General features: G+C 36.8%; 1 protein-coding gene across 5 annotated transcripts in view; it reads left to right on the forward strand.

Annotated features, from left to right (window-relative positions):
* Nucleotides 1-22,414, forward strand: part of LOC125265746 (phospholipid-transporting ATPase ABCA1) — a 222,834-nt gene that overhangs the window by 33,098 nt on the left and 167,322 nt on the right. For 3 of the 5 annotated variants that reach the window (XM_048186163.1, XM_048186162.1, XM_048186164.1), the window contains exons 3-7: nucleotides 9,282-9,375; nucleotides 9,945-10,086; nucleotides 10,406-10,533; nucleotides 18,428-18,555; nucleotides 20,516-20,710. In XM_048186163.1, coding sequence (XP_048042120.1) covers nucleotides 9,282-9,375; nucleotides 9,945-10,086; nucleotides 10,406-10,533; nucleotides 18,428-18,555; nucleotides 20,516-20,710 — 687 coding nt within the window. Of the gene's footprint in view, nucleotides 1-4,226; nucleotides 4,257-9,281; nucleotides 9,376-9,944; nucleotides 10,087-10,405; nucleotides 10,534-17,244; nucleotides 17,683-18,427; nucleotides 18,556-20,515; nucleotides 20,711-22,414 lie in introns of those variants that run through there. The other 2 variants (XM_048186165.1, XM_048186166.1) reach the window with 2 other exon arrangements.

The following is a 22,414-nucleotide window of genomic DNA, read 5'->3' on the forward strand; positions in this document are numbered from 1 at the left end:
GTCATGATTCGAGCGTTTAGAAACTAAATTTATGAGTCGGTTGTTGTTAGATTTCATTGGTGATTTCAAATATGAAATTTAATCGTAAGGTTGGCGAACAGTTTTGGAGAATCTGATGTTTCCTCATTCAAAGAGATAGGAGCGGCATGATGCCCAGGATGCCCGAGAGGCGTTTCAGAGATGGCCGCCGAGTGAAATGACTTGTCTTAAAGGGACTTTGTCATGACTCATGATGAATATGTTTGATCTGAGGTAAATGTAACATTACTTTTTGTTTGTTTACAAGCTGTTAACGTCTTTCCTCGGTTGAAACACTAATAAAACGATTACATGAGACATTATATGGATGTCGGTAGGTTGTTCTGTATCCTTTAACATACCTTTAGGTGTTCATTCATGTTTATTTCGCGCTGTAACTGGTATTAAAGCGGAGGAGAGGATCAGTTCACGTGCCCGTCAGGCTGCCGCTTCTTTTGAACTGAGGCACTGCGATCTGTCGCGTCACATTAAAGAGCGTCAAATCCGTATTCTCGCGCTTTTTTTAAGTGGATATACAGAAATCCTTGACATTTCCTAGTGGGTATAATGCTGTGTTCACACCAAACGCGAATAGAGCGTCTGGCGCGAATGATTTCAATGTTAAGTCAATGTAAAGACGCGTTTACGCGCGTCTGGAGGTCTCGCGGCGCGAATGAGGCGTTTAGCGCGGCGCGGAAGACGCGAATTCGCCTCGTTCGCGCGAATGACGCGAATTGAGCGTTTCGCGCGATACGCGCGTTACGCGCGAATGGTGCTTTTTGTGCATTTGGCGTTTGACGCGAATTCGCGTCTGACGCCCGAGTTGAAAAATTTGAACTTTGGCGTAAATTCGCGCCGCGTTAACCAATCAGGAGCCTGCTTGCTGCTGTGGCGGCAGGCCCGCCCGGAGTCACTCATTCAAAATGGAGGAACGACTGATATTATCAGTGAGCAGTCACCCAGAGATTTATGACACAAGTTCATACTTCAGACAGGAATAAAAAGGACCTCGCTTGGAAGAGTGTCTGTGAGGAGATTGGGCTACCTGGTAAGTTGTAAATACACATTTCACTTTTGAGTCACGAACACGTTTATCGACCCGCAGCCTTCCCGCGACGCTGACCTCTACGCCGCTGATCTGCTCTCCAGAGCAAATACAAAGCGGTAGCTCTCTCGATGAACGCACGATCAACATCAGCCATCTTGCAAACAGACAACCGTCTTGTCTTGCCCCTCCCATAAGAAGCGGATTTCGCCTCGGACGCGCGTCAATTTCGCTTCAAACGCTTGTTTTTTACGCGCGTCTATTTCGCTCTAGACGCGCGAATGCATTCAAAATGTTCAAGCGGCAAACTAGACGCGGTAGACGCGAATTTGACGCTCTATTCGCGTTTGGTGTGAACGCAGCATAAGGCATATACCTGCGTATCACGTAGACTACACCACTGGGGGATCCCCCTAGGGAGAACTCGCAATTGCGGGCTTTGCATGGTGGGTAAACGCTACTGAGTGTGGAGTTAAAACTTTTTCCCCCAAAATGCACAGAAAGCCACCAGAACTGGGATCTTGATGGTGAAAAAGTAGCAATCAAGTGGTATCTTGAACACGAGAGGGTTTAATAGAATCACTGAGCCCTACAGTATACGCTCATGAGCAGGTCATCTTACCAGAGAGAGAGAGAGAGAGAGAGAGCTTGTAGTCAGCTGCTGGATTCTGACTGGATTTTCCCTTTGATAACTGAGGTAAATCCTCCAGCAGGCACTAATTGAGTGACCATATCTTGAATAAAGTAGAGGAGTCTCTCTCTCACTCTCTCCCCTTTCCATCTTTGTATTCCTCTCCCCTATTTTTGCTCCTGAGTCCTTGGACAAAAGAGGAGGGCAGGAAAAATGTGAAAGGATATATATTTTTCCTCTTAGAGAAGGATGTGAAAATAACACACACACACAGACAGACTGGTTTTCATGTTTTATGGGGACATAATGATTAGTCTATGTATAGTCTATCCCCTAAACCTACCCATCATCGCTTAATTTTGTATGATTGATAAGCTGTTTTCCTCATGAGGTACACAAAAAAAAAAAAAAAAATGTCCCACAGACTTTTAAACAGATCATTTGGTCAAAATGATTGACACTGTTTGCAAACCAGTCAATTGGAATGCAGTACTGTATCGTTATTCCTCAGACAGTCTGGGTTGAGTTTGATCCAAACTTTTAAATATTAAATGGTTAGTTCACCCAAAAATGAAATTTCTGTCATTAATTACTACCCTCAAGTCGTTCCAAACCCGCAAGACCTTTATTCATCTTCGGAACACAAATTAAGACATTTTTGATGAAATCCGAGAGATTTTTTTATCTCCCATAGAAAGCAACAGAATTACCACATTCAAGGTCCAGAAGTAGTAAATACATCGTTAAAATAGTCAACATGACTACAGTGGTTCAACCTTAATATTGTGAAGCGACGAGAATACTTTTCTGCGCAAAAACAAAAGAAAAATAACGACTTTATTCAACAATTTACCTCTTCCCTGTCAGTCTGTTACACAGTTGACACAGTGAACGCATTGCAGAGATTCCGTGTTCTACGTCAGAATGCCCGGCTCAGTATTGGCCGGCTCCTGCATCAGCATATATCAGAGATTCTGGGTTCGAATCCAACCATGTAGGATTTTTTTGTTTGTTTTTTTTTTCATTAAAACCAAAGATGTTCGCCAGTGATTGTATATCAAGAGCAGGGACACGTTTATGTGTATTTTGTTTTGTGATTCAACGTAACGAATAGAGAGTCTCTGCAACAGTTAAGCGATAGATTGAAGCGCTCGTCCGTGTGAACACTGCGCAGCGTGCACGAGCGCCAAGAGAACACTGTTGCGCCTCTGATAACAGCGACAACGAGCACTCAACATGATTTCAAAAACAACACATCCCAGCGCCAGATCGCCTATTATTAACACAAATTGATAATCAACTAGAGGTGTTTCTTTTGTATTAGATATCCGTGAGATGCCGCGAGATGTTTCAAAAAGTGGTGGGGACATATCGACCCTTTCAAAAAGTGGTGGGGACATGTCCCACCCGTCCCACCCGCAAATTACGCCTATGCGCTCATGTGAACGGCGTCGGCCAGTACTGAGCTGACATTCAGACATAAACATGGTGGTTGAAATGTGGTTTGAAATCCTATTCAGCTCAAATTTCTGGAAATCTGTTTCAGTCTGACTGCTCTGATTGGATTTCACATGGTTTGCCATGTAAAATGTAAACGTCAGACATTGTTATAGAAAACATGCCGAAGATGGCTGAAGAAACAAGGTTGTGTTGTTGTACATGCCAGACAAGCAGAATAACAATATAGCTGATACATGTTTTGAAACCGACAGAGATGACAGCGTGGAATAAAGCCACTCATACCAGCCTCCTACGTTTCTGCCATTGCCTCATCATATTGCAGTAGTCCAGCGGGGCGGCTACACAATGTCATGTTGTAAATAATGACTGTATTGCAAAAATCTACATGCTGCGGTTGTTGTTGTCATTTTTGGTGTATGCCTACCAACTCAATATCATTGCCATAGAAACCAATGCAGATATCCCACAAAACAAAAGAGCGGCATGGACGCACAAATCAGATCTGAACAGTTGTGAACATAACCTAAGTAGATCTCACAGGATTGGGCTTCCCTGATGTAAGCGATGCAATGATTTCCATTTAGAATTCTGATTGATCTGTTTGTATTGATTGTATTGTGGTTGGTCTTGTCTTCCTTGTGTCTAAAGACTGTCACCTTGTGTGTTGGTTTTTTTGCACAGCAGACAAATAGCAAGCCACATGTTAAGTGTCATGATAACATCAATGTGTTCTGATGCAGAATGTCATTTACACTTAACCAAAGTGTAAAATGTTAAGTTACTTGGAAAAGTAACACTATTCCTTTGCTGGCATTCAAGGACAGTTATTTCCTTAAAAATGCAAATCTAGTTTAGCTGAAAAACTGTGAGGTGGGCACAATATTCTAAATAATATTAGGTCTATTATTAAAACAATGCAAAAGTTAGTTCAGTTGTCACAAATCTGCTGTGATGAAAGAGTTTTGTATCACCCGGCTTGGGTTGGTTAATTCACCAAGGTAAAATTAATTGATAATTAATGTATGAATACATCTACACAAATGACCACCAATTTTTTTTGCAGAATGGAAATATTCTAATTAATTCACTTTTTTGACACAGGTAGGCAAGAACATTACGGTAAAATGTAAGCTATGTCCTAGGGAGAAAAAACTGCGCGCGCTCTCTGATAGACGGTCTTCAGTCAACCAAAGCGCACACATAGCCACCTCTCGCAAGTGTCAAATTTTTGCGGTTTATTACACATAAACGTTCAAATACACACGCAGTTATGTCTTGCCGTATATTCGCGTTGGTTATATGAATGTTAACAGCGTGTGTAACAGCATATTGTCTCCGTCCATTAGGTCTTAGTGACAGCAGCATTTAAAACATGCTACTGTCTACTATTGGCTTTCTGTATTATAAATGATAATCAAACAACAAAAGAAATGCTTTAATAAGGATTAATCTATATTTAATTTATACAGTTATGACTATGCAGAGTTATTTTATATTTGATTATTCAATTTCTGTGGTATTTTTACTTACTACTATTAGACCTATACCTGGAAAAAAATATACAGCATTGTTTTATTTGTATTTTTATATATTTTTACCGTGGTATCGAGTATTGTGCACTTTTGGTGGTATCAGTACCGACTACTAGATTTTTGGTATAGTGACATATCTATTTGTTACAAAAAAAAAAAAGTATTATAAGTAAATAAAATTATAGTATATGTTTTAATAAAGTTAAAATGTTTTAATAAGCTATAAAAGGCTATACTATTCCATGTTTGACTAAAGCTGGGTGCACACTGTGCGATATATAATAGTCCTTTTACGATTGTTGCTTGTCAGACTGTACGAACTTGATCCTCATGTCACACTGTGGGATCTCAGCTGCCCTGTATGTCAGACTCTATGACAGTCAAGACACGTTAAAAGCTGAATACAAAAAATAAAGACAATTTGATGTTTGCCGTAGGAGAAGTCACACTGCAGGACTGTGCGCCAAATCTTCTGACACTGCCAGAATTTTGTCAGAGGTAAAATTTGATCGCAACGGTCATTAATCGGCTGTCTGTGAACATGTCAAACTAGCAATCAAAGACTACAGATTTTAGCCTAGGATTACAGGAATCTTTTAGGATTCTCAAAATTTGTCTCAGATGACCAAATCATGGCCAAAATCGTACAGTGTGCACCCGCCTTAAATTATTAAAAGAGTTTCCTTTCTACTGTCTATCCAGTCAAGGTTTATAGGGATTTTATAAGTAATTAATAAGTTACTTATTGAGTAATTAAATTACTTTTCAGACAGAATAATTAGAAAACTTTTTTGAAGTAACTTACCCGACTATTAAAGGATACTGTGTGGAGATACGCATATGAGCTCAAATTATGAACGCAACATGTTAAGCGGTTTCCTCTCATGCAGAGGTGTCAAGTGAACAGCTGAAATCTACCCGCATTTGGCAGGTTGGCGGGTGTTAATGTCAAGCCCTGATTGTTACTACGCCTGCCCTGGGTACACCAAAACTACCTGTATTTTTCTTGTCCGTTGCCCTCACAGATTCCTGCAGTTAAGCTTGGATGTACATTTACATTCCAATACAGGTTATTGATGACATGCCTCTGAAGTTTGACTTTTTGCACCATTACAATACTTATAGGCAACAAATATCTTCCACTCCACGAAACACGTTAATGCTCAGTTGTACACATATATGGTGATTTAATGTATTTGCATTGTACTAAAATGCGTTCATTTTCAATGGGCATATATGCGGCTGAAATAGGTAGCCTAGTGCATCCCAAATATTTCAACATTAACATTTTAACATAACATTATAGTCATTATGGCCTTTAGAAAAATGTTTTTTTTTGAGGAGGTGGAGTACACAATAGGCCCCTGTGGCGCGGCCTAAGCTTTTGTCCTTAATGGCATTTTTTCCCCCTACATTACCTTTACTTTTATCCTTTAAGTAGTTTTGAAACCAGTTACTCTTTTACTTGAGTAAAAAGCTTGAGTTGATACTTCAACTTCTACAGAAGTATTTTTAAACCCTAGTATATATACTTCTATTAAAGAGACCAAATTCTGTACATAGCTTACTAATAAGGCACATATGTGCAGAAAAACAGATTAGAAAAAAAATATGAACTTTCAGTATTAATTAAATTGCATTAAGCCATTTTAAGCATTTTCTTCATAACGGTTTTATAAAGGGAAGAAAATTATGTGTAATTAAACACACTGCGTTCATATTCAGGGCTCTTCTGCACATCTTTTAATATCGCTGTCTTAGTACATTAAGCCAGCGTTTTAAAACGTCCCTTTGCAGGGAGCCAATACTTAACAGTTCACAAGCTCCTATGGTTTTGATTTTGGTTGTCATTTGTTGAAATAAATATAAAAATACAATGTGTTCGTGTCTGTCTGTCCGCTGAAAATGACCCATAATCTCTGATTCTCCTCTGTGATCGTGGAAAAGGGGAATTTACAATGACAGCAGTATGCCTACTCAATATGCTCGTTTAAGCATCATTTAAACGTTTCCAACAAATAAATGAATCGACTTCTCTCAGCACAGTTTTATTTGGATATACATTTGATGACTGAAGCCGCAGTGAGAGTCCAGTGTGCGACAGATCAACGTTGTAAATGAAATTCTACAAAAATTCAGTGAAAAAAAAAAAATCTAATTATCATGCAATGCGATAAAATAGCTTATATTCCCTGCAAATAATACCATGAAGAATGTGAATGTTCCACTTAATGGCAGAATCAAAACAAAAGGTAAGCAAGTATCCATATTAATTTCAGTGTAAATAGCAGAGGGCAATCCTTCCATAATGGCAGCGCTGCCCCGGCATGCAACGCGGCGTGACGTAGGTTCGCATTCTCTCAACTTCTCATGTATTAAACTTTTCTATAAAAGTGATGGTATGCATTAATGCTTGTATGCCATGGCCATATGATTACTGCTCGTGTCATTGCTTTAATAGCATGGATAATATTGGGAGTCATTTTTGTTAATTGTTAGCGATAATTGCTGTAACAATAAACAACAACTTTTTAAAAAACGATTTCACTACTGAAATTAAGTAAAATGCCATGTGAGTGACTCAAAGCAATCATTTCTTTGAACTGATTCATAAGGGTCCAGACCAGTTTGGTATAAAGATTCAGACTTCCCAGTGGTATGATTTAAACTTGGAGGTAAATTACTGTACACACACACACACACACACAGAGAGAGAGAGAGAGAGAGTGCCTTATTTGTAATTCTCTATCTGTCTTGAACCAATACACGCGCACACACACTATCTGATGTGATCTAGTATTCTCTCTCATTCCGCCTGCAGACTACAGTATAAATAATGTAGCAGACAGTCACAGAACACACTTTCCTATTCAGAACTCTGAAAAGTCCTTACACAACACACTCTTTTACACACACACAGACACACACATACACACACGTGCAGCTGCACTTTTTCAAATCAGCCTCTTTTAATTTCCAAATCCTAAAACACAGTAAGAATTCTTTCTCCCCAGATCAGCACCGTGTTTGTAGACCACTGTTGAGTGTAAAAAACAAAAAAAAACAAAAACAACAAACTACTGAAACCACAGTCACTCACACCAAATAAGTCAATATAATGTCAAAAACAACAACCACAATGTTTGTTGAAAAGTTTTATGGTCCCAGTTCCATCATTCAGTTTGATGCTGTGAGCTGAATCTCAGATTGTGTGGGTCATGGGGCACGTTTGCACCTGGCGTTAACATGCGACCTGTATTCGGAGGTTGTCCACATACACACTGAAAAGACGTTTGTGATCGGATTGTTATCTGACTTGTGTGTCCTGGTACAGAGGTACTCGAGGACTCATTGTGATCGGATCTCAGTGTAATGTAGTGATCTTTTTTTTGTGTGTGTGTGTGTGTTATTTATTTTTATTTATTTATTTGTATTATTATTTTCTATTATTATTTATTTATTTACTGATAATTTACAGAAAAATTACGGAAGTGGCTAATGTGAATCCATGAACCACACTATTAGACCGTTTTCAAAGGCTACACAAATCGATATATTAAAACCATTTAAAAATCATAATATAGCATAGTGCTATTGTGAAATCCCAAAGGCTACAAGTGTGATTTAATTACTTATAGTTGTATTTAGGATATAGGATATATAGGATATATATAGGATAGTTTTCCCAAAAATGAAAAGTTTGTCATTACTTACTCACCCTCAAGTTGTTCCAAACCTGTATGAGTTTCATTCTTCTGTTTAACACTAAAGAAGATATTTTAAAGAATGTTGGTAACCAGACGGTTGACGGCAACCATTGACTTCCATAGTAGGAAAAAAAATACTACTGAAATCAATGGGTGGCATCAGCTGTCTGGTTACCTACATTCTTAAAAAATACCTTGCACAGTTTCGGAACATAAAATGAAAATGTTCTTTCACTCATGTAGTAAAGCCGTGTATGGGGAACAACTAAGAAATAATTGTAAAAGCAGGTTAAGACGTATAACCTTATAATCGCTTATACTTACACCTAATTGACTTATAATATAAAAATGATTAGCTCATTAACAAAATGCATGTTGTGATCCAGGCTGATCCTTTCATCCATGAAATGATTGCCTGGATTGTCCATCCGGGAAAAATCCCGGATTTAAATCGACAGATTTCACCTGCTGACCTGCTCATTTTCATTTATTTATTTACTTACAAAAAGTCAGTTACAGTTTAAAATTGTCTTAAAATTTTTAAACAGTTTAAACAGTTTTGTTAAACAGTTTAAATTGTATTATTACATAGTTTGGAGCTTGCCATATTGAGAAAGTTATACATCAAACAGTTTGGCAGATCTCATATGGTTTGTGCTTTTGTTCTAGAGGTTGTCAGAAACTTTTAAGGGCTTTTGAGGAGGCTCATATAGTTGTGTTGATGTTTTAGAGGTCCAATAACAGAATCAAAGATGCATAAAAGCACCAGCTCTGCTCAGGGCAAGCGAGCTGAAGCTAATGGGGGGCAGAAGATGTGAGATGAATTGCTTTGCTATTGAGATCAATGTTGTGAAGAGTCTCTCTCTCTCTCTCTGTCTCATGCTCAGGTGCGGTTGCTGGTGGAGCTGATTTGGCCTCTGTTTCTGTTCTTCATTCTTGTGGCGGTCAGATCCACCAATCAGCCTGTTTATAAAAGCCAGTGTAAGTATTGCTCAACTTCAGTTATTCCCAGAATCCTCACTTTCCAACAGTATGTGCATGTTTTTTCGTCAAACATTTTCGTAAATGTTCTGAGAAAAATAATTCATTGATGTGCGTATTTATGTGTGGGAGTATGTAAGTTAGAGAATCACAGTGGAAGCTAATTGCTATTGATCATAATATGCTGTAATTGCAATTTATAAGTGAATGAACTACATGATAAATTAATCAGATTTATTGCATATGTGCAGTGTGAATGGCTAAATTAATATGTTCAATTGACAGATGTAGTTTGTACAAATTTTGTGAAGAACAGCAATTCAGCTTGCCAGAAAATACTTGTTTAGTGGGTTTGTGAGATCATGGCAGCACAGAAATGTTAAAATAATTTGATAAAGAATCTGTTACAGACCTAATGCATTATTTTCTCATTCATTTTGTTACATTAGAGCTACACAAGCTTCTTGAGGTGAAAAAGAATGAGAGAATCTATTGTATTTGACCAAAATTACAAGTTGGATATAAAGCTGAAAACACTAATTGAATTGTGAATCATCTCTTCCTCTCAGGCCACTACCCCAATAAGCCCCTCCCATCAGCAGGTGTGTTGCCATGGATACAGGGCATGTTGTGTAACTTGCAGAACCCGTGTGTCAGTTACCCCACACCTGGTGAAGCACCTGGACAGGTGAACAACTTCAAAGACTCCACGTGAGTGTCAAATCAACAGAATAATTTTTCATGCCAATGCAGCGTGTTCTGTTTACTTAACATTAATCACACAGTTTTCTGTGATTAATCACAAATATATTTATGCAATGAATCCCCAAATAAATACAGACCCAACTTATAGGAAGCATGATCATTTTTACATTTAAAATAATAATTTTAAAGCATAATAATTTTGGTAACACTTTACAATAAGGTTTAATTTGTTAACATTAGTTAATATATTAGATAAGCTTTATGTAAGAATATGTACAACATTGTTTGGCTCTGTTTCTTACGCTGCTTTTTTACGTTTATTTAGAGTAACAAAGGTTTTGATTGAGATTCAGTCGCTCCTGGCAGATCCTGCCCTCTTCAGCAACGTTAAACTGATCTCTGATGATATCGGCCAATGGTCGTCCATCCTACAGAATGCCAACCCAGCTGGAGGTAAACGTCTATGTTTCCTTTTATAACTGTGATAATATTTTAACTAAAATCTGAGTGGATTCACCTGCTGGCACCTTTTTCCCCTCTAGCAAGTTCATCTCAAATCAATACACAGTTTCCCGTCTAGGTAGGACTATTGTCATAAACACTTCAGAGATCCCAGTTTAGCTGCCCCCCACCCACCCCATCAAACTCATAAATGTGAAATAATTGGCAGCATTTCCAAAGTATGACGCTCATGCATTGTGAGTAATCAAACGTGGGTTTTCAAGCATCATTATTAGATAATCATCACCATGATCATTTTTCAAATAGAAGTAAAAATAGAGGCAAATGAATCAGTTGTTGACTTGAGTTTAGAGTGCAAAGTTTAGAGTGCACTCTAAAATTAGAGTCCACAAATATTGGCACCCTTCGTATATATGAGCAAAGGCGGCTGTAAAAATAAATCTGCATTGTTTATCTTTTTGATCTTTCATTCAAAAAATTCACAAAATTCTAACCTTTCATTTAAGTAAAACAATTGAAAATGGGTGGAAAAGCTCATTATGAAATAAATGTTTTTCTCTAGTTCATGTTGGCCACAATTATTGGCACCCAATTATTGCAATGTCCTTTTCCCAAGATAACAGCTCTAAGTCTTCTTCTATAATGCCTGATGAGTTTGGAGAACACCTGAGGAAAGATCAGAGACCATTCCTTCATGCAGAATCTCTCCAGATCCTTCAGATTCCAGCTCCATGTTGGTGCTTCTTCTCTTCAGTTCACTCCACTCATTTTCTTTAGGTTTCAGGTCAGGAAACTGGGATGGCCATGGCAGAAGCTTCATTTCGTGTTCACTGACACATTTTTGTGTTGGATATGATGTTTGTTTTGGATCATTGTCCTGATGAACGATCCAACCACTGCCCATTATTGGATTTCTAGCAGAAGTGGTCAGGTTTTGATTTTTTATCTGTTAGTATTTGATAGAATCCATGATGCCATGTATCTGAACAAGATGTCCAGGACCTCCAGCAGAAAAATAGGCACACAGCATTAAAGATCCAGCAGTATATTTAACCGTGGACATGGGGTACTTTTTATCCATGTGTGCACCAAACCCATCTGGTGGGTTTGCTGCCAAAAAGCTATTTTTTTAGTTTCATCTTACCACAGAAGCCGGTCCCATTTGAAGTTCCAGTCTTGTCTGACAACTGAATATGCTGGAGTTTGTTTTTGGATGTGCAAAGAAGGATGTTTCTTGAAACCCTCCCGAACAACTTGTGGGGATGTAGGTGCTGTTTGGTATTTTTTTTTTTTTTTAGGCTTTCTGAGGCTCAAGACTCAACTAATTTCTGCAATTCTCCAGCTGTGATCCTTGGGGAGTCTTTGGCCACTCAAACTTTCCTCTTCACCGCACATTAGGACGATTTAGACACACGTCCTCTTCCAGGCAGATTTGTAACATCTTTAGTTGATTGAAATTTCTTAATTATTTCCCTGATGGTGGAAATGGGGATTTTCAATGCGTTAGCTTTTTTCTTATTCCCATTTTCTATTTTGTGAAGCTCAACGATCTTTTGCTGCACATCAGAACTATATTATTTGTTTTTTCTCATTGTGATGAATGATTAAGGGGATTTGGCCTTTGTGTTTACACATATTTGTACTCCTGTGGAACAGGAAGTCATGGCTGCACAATTTCATGCTCTTAGTCACCCTGGTGTGCTAAAAAATGTAAATGTGACTGGGAATATACTTCAGAGATATTTTACTCAGAAGAATTTCTAGGGATGCCAATAATTGTGGCAAACATGTATTGGAGAAAAACATTTATTTCATAATGAGCTTTTTCCCCCATTTTCAGTTCTTTTCCTTCAATGAAAGGTTAGAATTTTGTGAATTTTTTGAATGAAAGATCAAAAAGATGAACAATGCAGATTTATTTTCACAGCCACCTTTGCTCATATTTACTAAGGGTGCCAATATTTGTGGAGGGCACTGTATATATATATACAGTGTATATAAATATATTTAATACATTTTTTTAAATAATATTTAAATATCATTCTATGTTGATTCATTCTGCAAATATATTTCTGATACCTAACACAGTGAATCATGATATATATATATACACACACACACACTGCTGCTTAAAAGTTTGGGATCGGTAAGATTTTTAATGTTTTTAAAAGAAGTTTCGTCTGCTCAGCAAGGCTGCATTTATTTAATTAAAAATACAGTAAAAACAGTAATATTGTGAAATATTATTACAATTTAAAATAACTGTTTTCTATCTGAAAATATTTTAAAATGTAATGGCAAAGCTGAATTTTCAGCATCATTACTCCAGTCTTCAGTGTCACATGATCCTTCAGAAATCATTCTAATATGCTGATTTGCTGCTCAAGAAACATTTATGATTATTTTCAATGTTGAAAACAGTTGTGTACTTTTTTTTGTCTCAGGATTCCTTGATGAATAGAAAGTTCAAAAGAACAGCATTTATCTGAAATACAAAGCTTTTGTAACATTATACACTATCGTTCAAAAGTTTGAGGTCAGTAAGAATTTTAATTTTATTATTTTTTTTTTTAAATTTTATACTTAAATTTAGGGATGTCCCGATCATGTTTTTTTGCCCTCGAGTCCGAGTCCGAGTCTTTTGATTTTGAGTATCTACCGATACCGAGTCCCGATCCGATACTTCTATAATACATAAAAAAGAATAAAGAAGAGCGAAAAAACAGATCCAGAAACAGTGCTTTTCAGGTTTTTCAGGTATCTAACAGTAATCAAATAGAAATCAAATATAAAATATCACTGCATATTATCTTTACTGTATAAAATAAATAATGATTAATCATTACTGAAGTTACAAAAACTATTCAGTCAAGAGCAGTGAGTGATTTCTTTGTTATTTGTTGTTTGATTTAACATTAAAAACAGGCAGTAGGAATAGTTTTTTTTCCCTTTAAGACATGCACGATCCAATACTGTTACACATGCGCTGTCTTTCTCGACTAATATACGTTCATTTAAGACATAACCGACTATGTTTGCTAGGATACTCGCCAAGACGGGCATGTTGACATAATTTTTGTATGAATTTGTCTGCTGAAGCGCAAGACTTGAAAGCGAGGTCAGTATTTGCGCGCTGACTGAAATAAGCATGTGCGCGCTTTGGATAAGAGCACACAAATCTTCTCACAGCGCGTGAGAGTTCTCTTTCGCGTCTTGTTCTTGAAGGTTTAAATCAGCAAGGCTTAAATGAGTTTAGTTTAAACACAGATAGCAACGTGTGCTGTTCAGGTCTCACCTGCGCTCGCGCGCTATCAACACCCGTGTGATGACGGCGTAAATGACTGGACATTAGAGCATACGGCACTCGAAGTGAACAGTTTACAAAGAGTGACTGTTTTGTCCACGCTTTCTGATTATCGTTGTTGTAACGTTTTGTGCATCCATCGACTGAAACATACATTATCTGAACTCTGTCTGTTTTCCACGTTGCTATTTTAAACAAACCATATTAACCAATAGATGCGTCGTCATTCGAGATGGACCGCGGTGCAAGTGCGTACCGAACCGTAAGTGGAGAACCGTACGTTTCGATTTTTTTTACAGAGAACCGTTGCACCCCTAATACATATATATCCGAGTCCTGATCGGGAGGTAACGTCCGATTCCGATCGAGTCTGAAACCACGTGATCGGGCCCGATTTCCGATCATGTGATCGGATCTGGACATCCCTACTTAAATTAATACTTTTATTCAGCAAGGATGCATTAAATCGATCAAAAGTGACAGTAAAGACATTTATGTTACAAAAGATTATATTTCAAATAAACGCTGTTCTTTTGAACTTTCTATTCATCAAAGAATCCTGAAAAAAAATATTGTACACAAGTATTTTGTACACAATAAATGTTTCTTGAGCAGCAAATCAGCATATTAGAATGATTTCTGAAGGATCATGTGAGGCTGAAGATGTATGTATGTATGTGTGTGTGTGTGTGTGTGTGTGTATATATATATAATATATATATATTTATATATATTTTATATATAAATAAAATATAGTTGCAAGATTTAGATATGCATTTATATGGGGTTAAACAAGCAAGGAGATTGAGTTTTCACCAAATACGCACATCAAACAAGTGATAATATGCTGTTAACTAATATATGCCCTGATTTAGATTTATGCATTTATAAAAACATGCAAAAAGAGTGTGAAATGATCTACTAATCTCTTTTAGACACTATGCTGTGCTTGTAGCTAATCTGGATTGCTGACAAGGATTCATGTGAAATAAAATATTTTCTGAAGTGAACTTTATTCATAGCTATATTTAGAGCATAAAATCATAACTGAATTTCAAATCATTTGAATCAAATCATTTCAGAATTGCTTTTTAATTAAATTAAATGTATGCATATCATATCACATTAATAGGCCTACCACTCATGACATTATATCCATAAAATCTTACTATTGCCTTAACATAGTATTTATTGCCTCTGAATGTTGTTTTAGAATGTTATAATTTGTGGAGGAATTCCAGTGAGCAAAAGAAAGTCATGTCTATTCTCAGAACAAAAATAAAACAAACACAATAAAGGCTATTCACTTTAGCATGTTTAATTTTTCATTAATGTGATACTGACCTGATGCAGACTAATATACACATAGCTGAAGCTTACTGATATCTTCTTAGTCTGGCGCGAGGTGAAATTTACCCCAGATTTACATTGTAAAATATTTGGGTGCTGTAGAGCTGGGCAGGGCTCAGGCACCCACTGCCCACCCCACTTAGTATCATGATACATGCCTGCTGAAGCCGTATGCTAAATTGTAATAAATCCTGCTCACTTTACGACTTAAAATAGTCTAAAAAATAAGAAAATATTTGTTACAGAATGCTGAACACATTTACAATTTATTATTGATTCAGTTTATATTGAGGTCTATGTTTTGGATGGATATTTTGGTAGGGCCTTGGCTCTGCCCCACTTGCCCTTACAGACTAGCCGCGGCTGGCTCATGCCCAGACGAGTGCTTCAGTCTATTGCTAACTGTTGCGGAGACTGCAGAGACTGATTTCCTTCTGTTGAAATCATATACAATCACTGATGAATAACTTTGATTTTAACGAGAAAAAAAAAAACAACTATATGAGGGCAGAGTAGAATTCAGAACCTCTGGCACGCTTAACAGAATTTCTACCGCCAGACCATTAGAACTCACAAACATTTATAACTTTATTCACTAATCTCCGGATTAACAACATAATGTATTATGTAAAGATGAAACTATCACATTAAACATGAGTTCTATAGTGATAAGTTAAACTCAGTGTACTATTGAACTTGATTTCTGGACATCGTAATGTTATTTTATTTTATTTTTTGGTTCACGTGTCTTTTTAATGTGAAATCTTTACTGATTTTTATGAAGTAAATGAAAGAATAACTATTATATTGTTAGAAATATTTCAACATGAACACTTACTGGACTGAAGCAACTTGATTACTTGACTGGTTTACTTGATTGTCTATAAATCATTTTTTAGAAAAATCATCTTCATATGTGAGTATCAAATATGATCCATCAGGCTTTTGAGGAGCATTTTTATGTTCATCTCTCAATTCTTATTATATTGCATTGGGCTATACATTTTAAAACTACAGAGCTTTGATCATACAACTAAGCATTTAAAAATGATCTCACTAAGACAAGTGACAAGTGATATTTATTATATGCAGTTTATGTAAGTAGTCTGTTATACTGTGTTACAACTGCATGGCTTAAAGCAGTGTAACAATTAACTGGGAAGCCATTCACAAATTAAGTTAATTCAAAAATACATGTTTATTAAAGTAACAAGAAAAAAAGTATAAGGTCAACCGTTACAACAGAAATCAAACTTAAAAGAATTGTAAAAAACAAAAACAAACCAAAAAAAAAACACAAAAAGAAAGCTCTGGTGGAGGAGAAGCCACAAGTCCCAGCCCAAGCCCGCAAACTGGAAAAAGGAAAGTCTTCTTATCCATTTGTTGATCACCAGTAATCCATGGCACCTGCCACTCAACTCCACCCTGAAAACATACAACGAGACATAGACAAAACAGGACAAGAACACCACCTAGCGGCAGTCAAATTCAATTACAGGAGCCACGCCCAGTCGTAACAACTTTTATAAAGATCTCATTGATTTACATTGCATGCTATCAGAATTTCATACTTTTTGGGCTTAAAAATATCAGCATTTGCAGCAAATTGCATATTTTTGCTCAGTTTGGTGATCTGAATAAAATAGAGATGTTTGTTTTCTCCATTTCTCACTATATTAGCCATAAAGTCTGATGCATCAAATATGATACTAAACATTATTTTTTTTTTTTTTTTAATTTATTTTATTTGGTCTAAAAGTTCAATAAACTATTTAGTTTCAAAAAATTAGATTTTTATTATTATTATTATCTAAAATTAGATTATTTCATATGTCAGGCTTTACAGCGTTAAATGTGTTCTGCTCTTGCTGATAAACATTTTATTAGACAGTCCCACTTTTAATGCAGCAGACAACATTTTTATGTATTAAGCTCACTTAAGAAATATGCTCACATTTTTGTTTAGTTTTTCCTTTTATTGTATTCAAGCTACTCATATTTTTAACTCACATTTTGAAATGAAGATATCCTCAGATGCTGACATGCATTAAAATCTATACTACTACTAATATTGCCCTTGCTGTTCTTACACAATGACGTGCACACCCAGAATGGACGCGCACTTATATTGGCGACAGTGGCAGTTTACAGCTGCAGTTGTTGGTTGGTAGGTGCAGGTCGTATATCTTGCCGCTCTGCTGTTGTTTGTTCATACCGTTTAGTCTAATGATATTCAGATTTCTGAGGAAGCTCATTTGCAAATAGGCTGTGTTGTCAGGACGTGGTCACCGCTGCAGGGCGATTTGCATTCTGGGGCCATGAACTTCTATTATACAAGATTAAATTCATCAGGAGATCTAAGAGAGAGTAATTAACTCACAACGCTGCCAGAGACTCGCCGATAGAAGTGGCCAATCGGAGCGAGCGTGGAATAAAGTGGCCAATGTGAGCGCAGGGTGACGCGATGGCAGCCGGAGATGATTAAGGTGCGAGGTGACGACTCCAATCTCTCTCAAACAGAGCTTATCCGCGCGTACGTGTTTGTGCGTAAGCCGGTCTGTGTGCGACCTACCTGATTGGTGTTGAAGAGGATTGTCGAGATGACAACAAAGACGCAGATAAGATTCGGAGTGTAATGACGTGCCCTCGGTAATCAGCACTGCTGTCTGATACTCGTCGAGCTCCAGGCCGCTAATTAGCATGGCTCTATACATATTAGCCGGGTCAGGTTTCTCTTTTTTTACATTCCCAAACACAGCCGCCCATTCATGGGAATTACAACAGCTCTCTCTAGGGCGCAGTCAGACCTCCATCCACCCTTGATGTGCAAACACACAAGCTTTCATATGCCTAATTGGCTTTCATGGCCTTTGTGCGAGTGTGTGGGAGGAATTTTCAGTTGCATGATGACAAAACAGTATGTTGCATTATAGCTAAATGATTCTTTAAGGGGCTAACACATGTTTAATAAGCCACATCCTCTCTTTCAATCACTACCTCAATTTACCCAGAGCATTTACATAGCCGCCCACCGCAATACGCCTCGACCTCCACTTGAAAACATGTTCTGAGATCAATGTAAAAAAAACAATACTTTTATGTATTCATTTTTGCTGTTTAGACAAAAAAACCCACTAAGATTTGAAAAATTTTATTTTCTGACTGTCTGAACGAAACCTATGTAAGCTAAGAGCAATTATGTTAACATTCCATGTCCAATTTCTCTGTTAGGTCAGTCCATTCCGCTTCGCAGTTTGCTGAGAACCAACGAGACGTTTTCAGAATATCTGACGAACAGCCTTTCTGTGCCAAACACAACAGCCACGAGCCTGATGAGGGTGAGAGTTCGGCTTGGCCAGGTATGTCATCTACAAAGACAGATGGAGAGCCAGAAAGATAAAGAGAAGCTGTATATTTTAGTGCAGATTGGAGGAGATCCAATATCCCTTAATGAAAAATCAGCTGAGAGTCCAGACGCTTCCACAGGAAGTCAATCACATCACCAAAGCCCTGTGTTTTACCTCAGCAATAAAGGTTGTTTTTAAAGCCATATTCACGTGGTGGCAAAATGTCAAGCAGATGTCATTTAAACTTCAAAAGCATAACTCAAAAGGCACTTAAAATGTTGAGGGGAGCATTTATGTTACTAAGCAAGTTTGTGATGGATCATAGATGTATGACAGCAGTTCCTAAACTTTTTTCAAAAAGTTTGAAATTAAATTGCAGCCATTGATGCTCGCATTAATCTATATCGCAATTTCGGTTTTATTTTGATTAATTGTGCAGCAACATTTATTTTAACTTTTACATTTAAGTATTGATTTTTCCTCCAATCACAAACCCCCTGCAGTCGATGTTTGCGATTCTTGATCTGAGATAACATGGATGATCAGGTTTCAGCTGTGAAGTATATTCTTTTGTGAGGACAAAACAAAAGTGTGTTTGTTTGTAGCACAGTGATTGACTAAGAAAACTGAAAATGGCACCTCATTACAAAAATTTTGCCTTTTATATTTATCTTTCAAAATGTTATATAAACTCAAAGATGATGCCAAGGGGGTATTCCAGAAACAGGTTTTGTGACTTACCTGGTTTCCTCAGGTTAAGCGAATAATGTAAACTTTCAGTTCCAATACCTAAGGGAACGCTCAGGGTATAAAGCAATGCTTATGTTACTTTATATTTAATTATTTTACTCATTCTCATCTCACTCATCATGGATCTGCACTTTGTTTTGCAATGGGAAGATGTCTATATAATGTATTTCTACATTATAATGTATTTCTACATGTGATACATCTCACCTTACATGAAATGTGAATGTGAAATGTGGAAGCAAAATGGCTAAACATTAAAAAAAAAAAAAAAAAAAAAAACTTATACAGCCATATTATCTTTGCAAGAACAATCATTTCAGTTCAGTCAATCTGTTTTTTTGTTTGTTTTTTTTTATAGTTAGGATCAAATAAACAATATCATTCTTAAAGATTACTGATTACACTGATTAAAGATTAAAAGATAAGATTTAAAATGATGGCACAATTGCCCTGTAGGTGGGGATGTGCTCTAAGTAAGTAAATCGCCATAAAGGGCTTCTTCTTAGGCCCCGTTTACACTAGTACATTTTCGTTTTAAAACGCATACATTTTGCTATGGTTACGCCTGTCGTTTACACTACACTGCCGTTTTTGAACCTTGACTTTAGAAAACGCTGGGGTAGCAGCGTAAACGGACCAAAACAGACTTTTGACAACGATGGCGTGGCTGCCCACGTTCGCTCTGCATATCCTTGATGACCGTGTAAACAATAACATGGAGACTGAACTACAATCTTTGCTGACTTTGTTGTAATTTTTAGTAGCCATTGTGCAGAGGCAACTGTTTACATTTGTACGCACATGCCCAGTATGCATGAACGGTCATTTGACATGCATTTTCGACCGTGTAGTGTAGACGGAGATCATTTCTGAAACGCCAGTGTAAACACCAGTGTAGACGAGGATCGTTTTCATTTTAAAACAAAAACGCACTAGTGTAAACGGGGTCTTAGCGTCCGTTTCTATGGTGACTCCTGGGTTCGGAGCTCGTTTGAGAATGTCTTGGTGTGGTCACAGTTAACTTTCATACTCGAGAAACTTAGTCCAGACTGCGGTTTTGGAACCTGCATACATCGAATAAGCAAGGTTTGGGTTAATCAACTGAGAGTTCAGAGAATATGTGACAGTAAGTTAATCTTTCTGGAATACCCTAAAGGCATGTCTCTGATGTGCATCTGAGTTTTGTTCTGATATTATAACTGTGTGCTGCTCTGTTGTGTAGTTGCCTACGCTCTCAAGTGAGGGAGATCTGCGGTCGGTACTCTGCGGTGAATCGGTTGATCGCATCTTGGAGTTTAATTCAGCCAATCAGAAAGCTGAGTTTCAGAACATCACATGCTCCTTGACAGCCAATCAGCTTCTTCAAGCCAGACGAGTGTTCATGCAGAATGTTGACAACATGAAACTACTAAATGCAGTGAGTGAACCTCCTTTATTTCTCTTTTAAACTCAACTTTTAAACATTTTTTGACTACATTTACATGGTGTAGAATCAGTATTTTTGGTATTTGCTAGTAAAAAAAAAAAATCATTAAAATATGATACATTAAATTTACTTGAGAAGGAAAATGACAAAATAATACATTAATCAATTTTTGCCACTAATGTGGAGTGACAAATTGCTGTGGCGCCTCAGTTCTTTACTATTAGTTACAGCACAAAATAAACATGAATGAACATCAGAAGGTATGTTGAATGATACAGTGCAACAAACTGAAATCCATATCATTTCTTTTGTAATCGCTCAATCAGTGTTTCAACTGCAGAAAGATGTCAATAAAACAGCTTGTAAACAATGTCACGTAATGTTACATTTACCTCAGAAACGCCAGTCAATGTTCATAAACTTATTTAGGTAGATAAATAACTAGAGAGGAGCATTTTGCCGATACATATTCGTTATATTTTTACCGAATCTGTTGTCTTTATTTAATATGTTTGAATCTGTCATGAAGCAAGTTTTTATGACAGTCACTATTTAAGTTTAAACAACGAATTGTTGTATGAACATAATTATATCATTAAAATGTTATCATTAAAGCAGCCTTATGTGTAATTTAATTGTTTATATGCAAATCAATTTTTATTATTAGCTTTGATTATTAAATATGTGGTTACTTATTATATAAACTTTTTTGGGGGGGGCTAAAAAAATATTTGTTTACTATTAAATTATCACTAAATCCAGCGTAAGTAAAACATTTCTACAACATCCACGAGGGTCTATTTTCTGCAGTTCAGAATGTTCTGTTGAAAATATTTTTTTGAACACTCAGAAATCTGTCCTCATAACCTTTGTATGCGTCTTAGAGAGAGAGGGACATACAGTACACAAAGCTCTCAGCAGCTCTTACAGAATAAAACTATTAACAGAAGTGAAGCTCTGCAGCTAGAAATGGGACTAAATGGAGTGCGGCTCTGAGAGGAGTGCAGAAACTCACTAGGCGTCTTTAGGTCTGGCAGGGACTTGGAAGGATGTTAAATAACTGTGTTATGTGGTGAATGTGACCGATATACACTCTGAGCTCAAGGAAGGGCAGTCACTCACTGCTTCAGAAGTATACAGAACACTTGAACATCTGCTTTAGATTGAATGATGAAACAAGGTCATGTCCAGGGCAGCCCTTTTCTTAATATCTATTGAAGTAAAATAAATTGGTCTTGTTGTATGGGTTTATATATACATATATCATGAATACTGGGGGAAAAAAATGAAATCTGTTTAATTTTTTTTTTTCCAATTTCTTCTCTTTTTTCCATTTTAACTTTTCTTTATTCTGTTTTAATTGATTTTAGTAATCAAAAAGCACATACAGTTAATTAAAATACTAAAACTTATACAATTCATTAAACAACAATTAAATTTTTAGGGCCCTATGAAATTGTTTATTTTTTCAAAAATTCAATTTTATTTTCTCCCAAATTCAGTTTTTTTTCTGGATTCCATTTTAATGGTTTAATTACATTTAAATAATTAAACATACATTTAAACAGCACATCTAATCAATTGGATTCATAAAACTTTAACAATTTATTAATTTTTACAGTAATAGGGCCCTATGATTTTTTTTTTTCTTCCCTCAGAAAACTCCCATCTTACAAGCTGTAATTTCGAGCTCTA

Source organism: Megalobrama amblycephala, linkage group LG3 (genome assembly GCF_018812025.1).
Source record: "Megalobrama amblycephala isolate DHTTF-2021 linkage group LG3, ASM1881202v1, whole genome shotgun sequence".
Taxonomy (NCBI): domain Eukaryota; kingdom Metazoa; phylum Chordata; class Actinopteri; order Cypriniformes; family Xenocyprididae; genus Megalobrama; species Megalobrama amblycephala.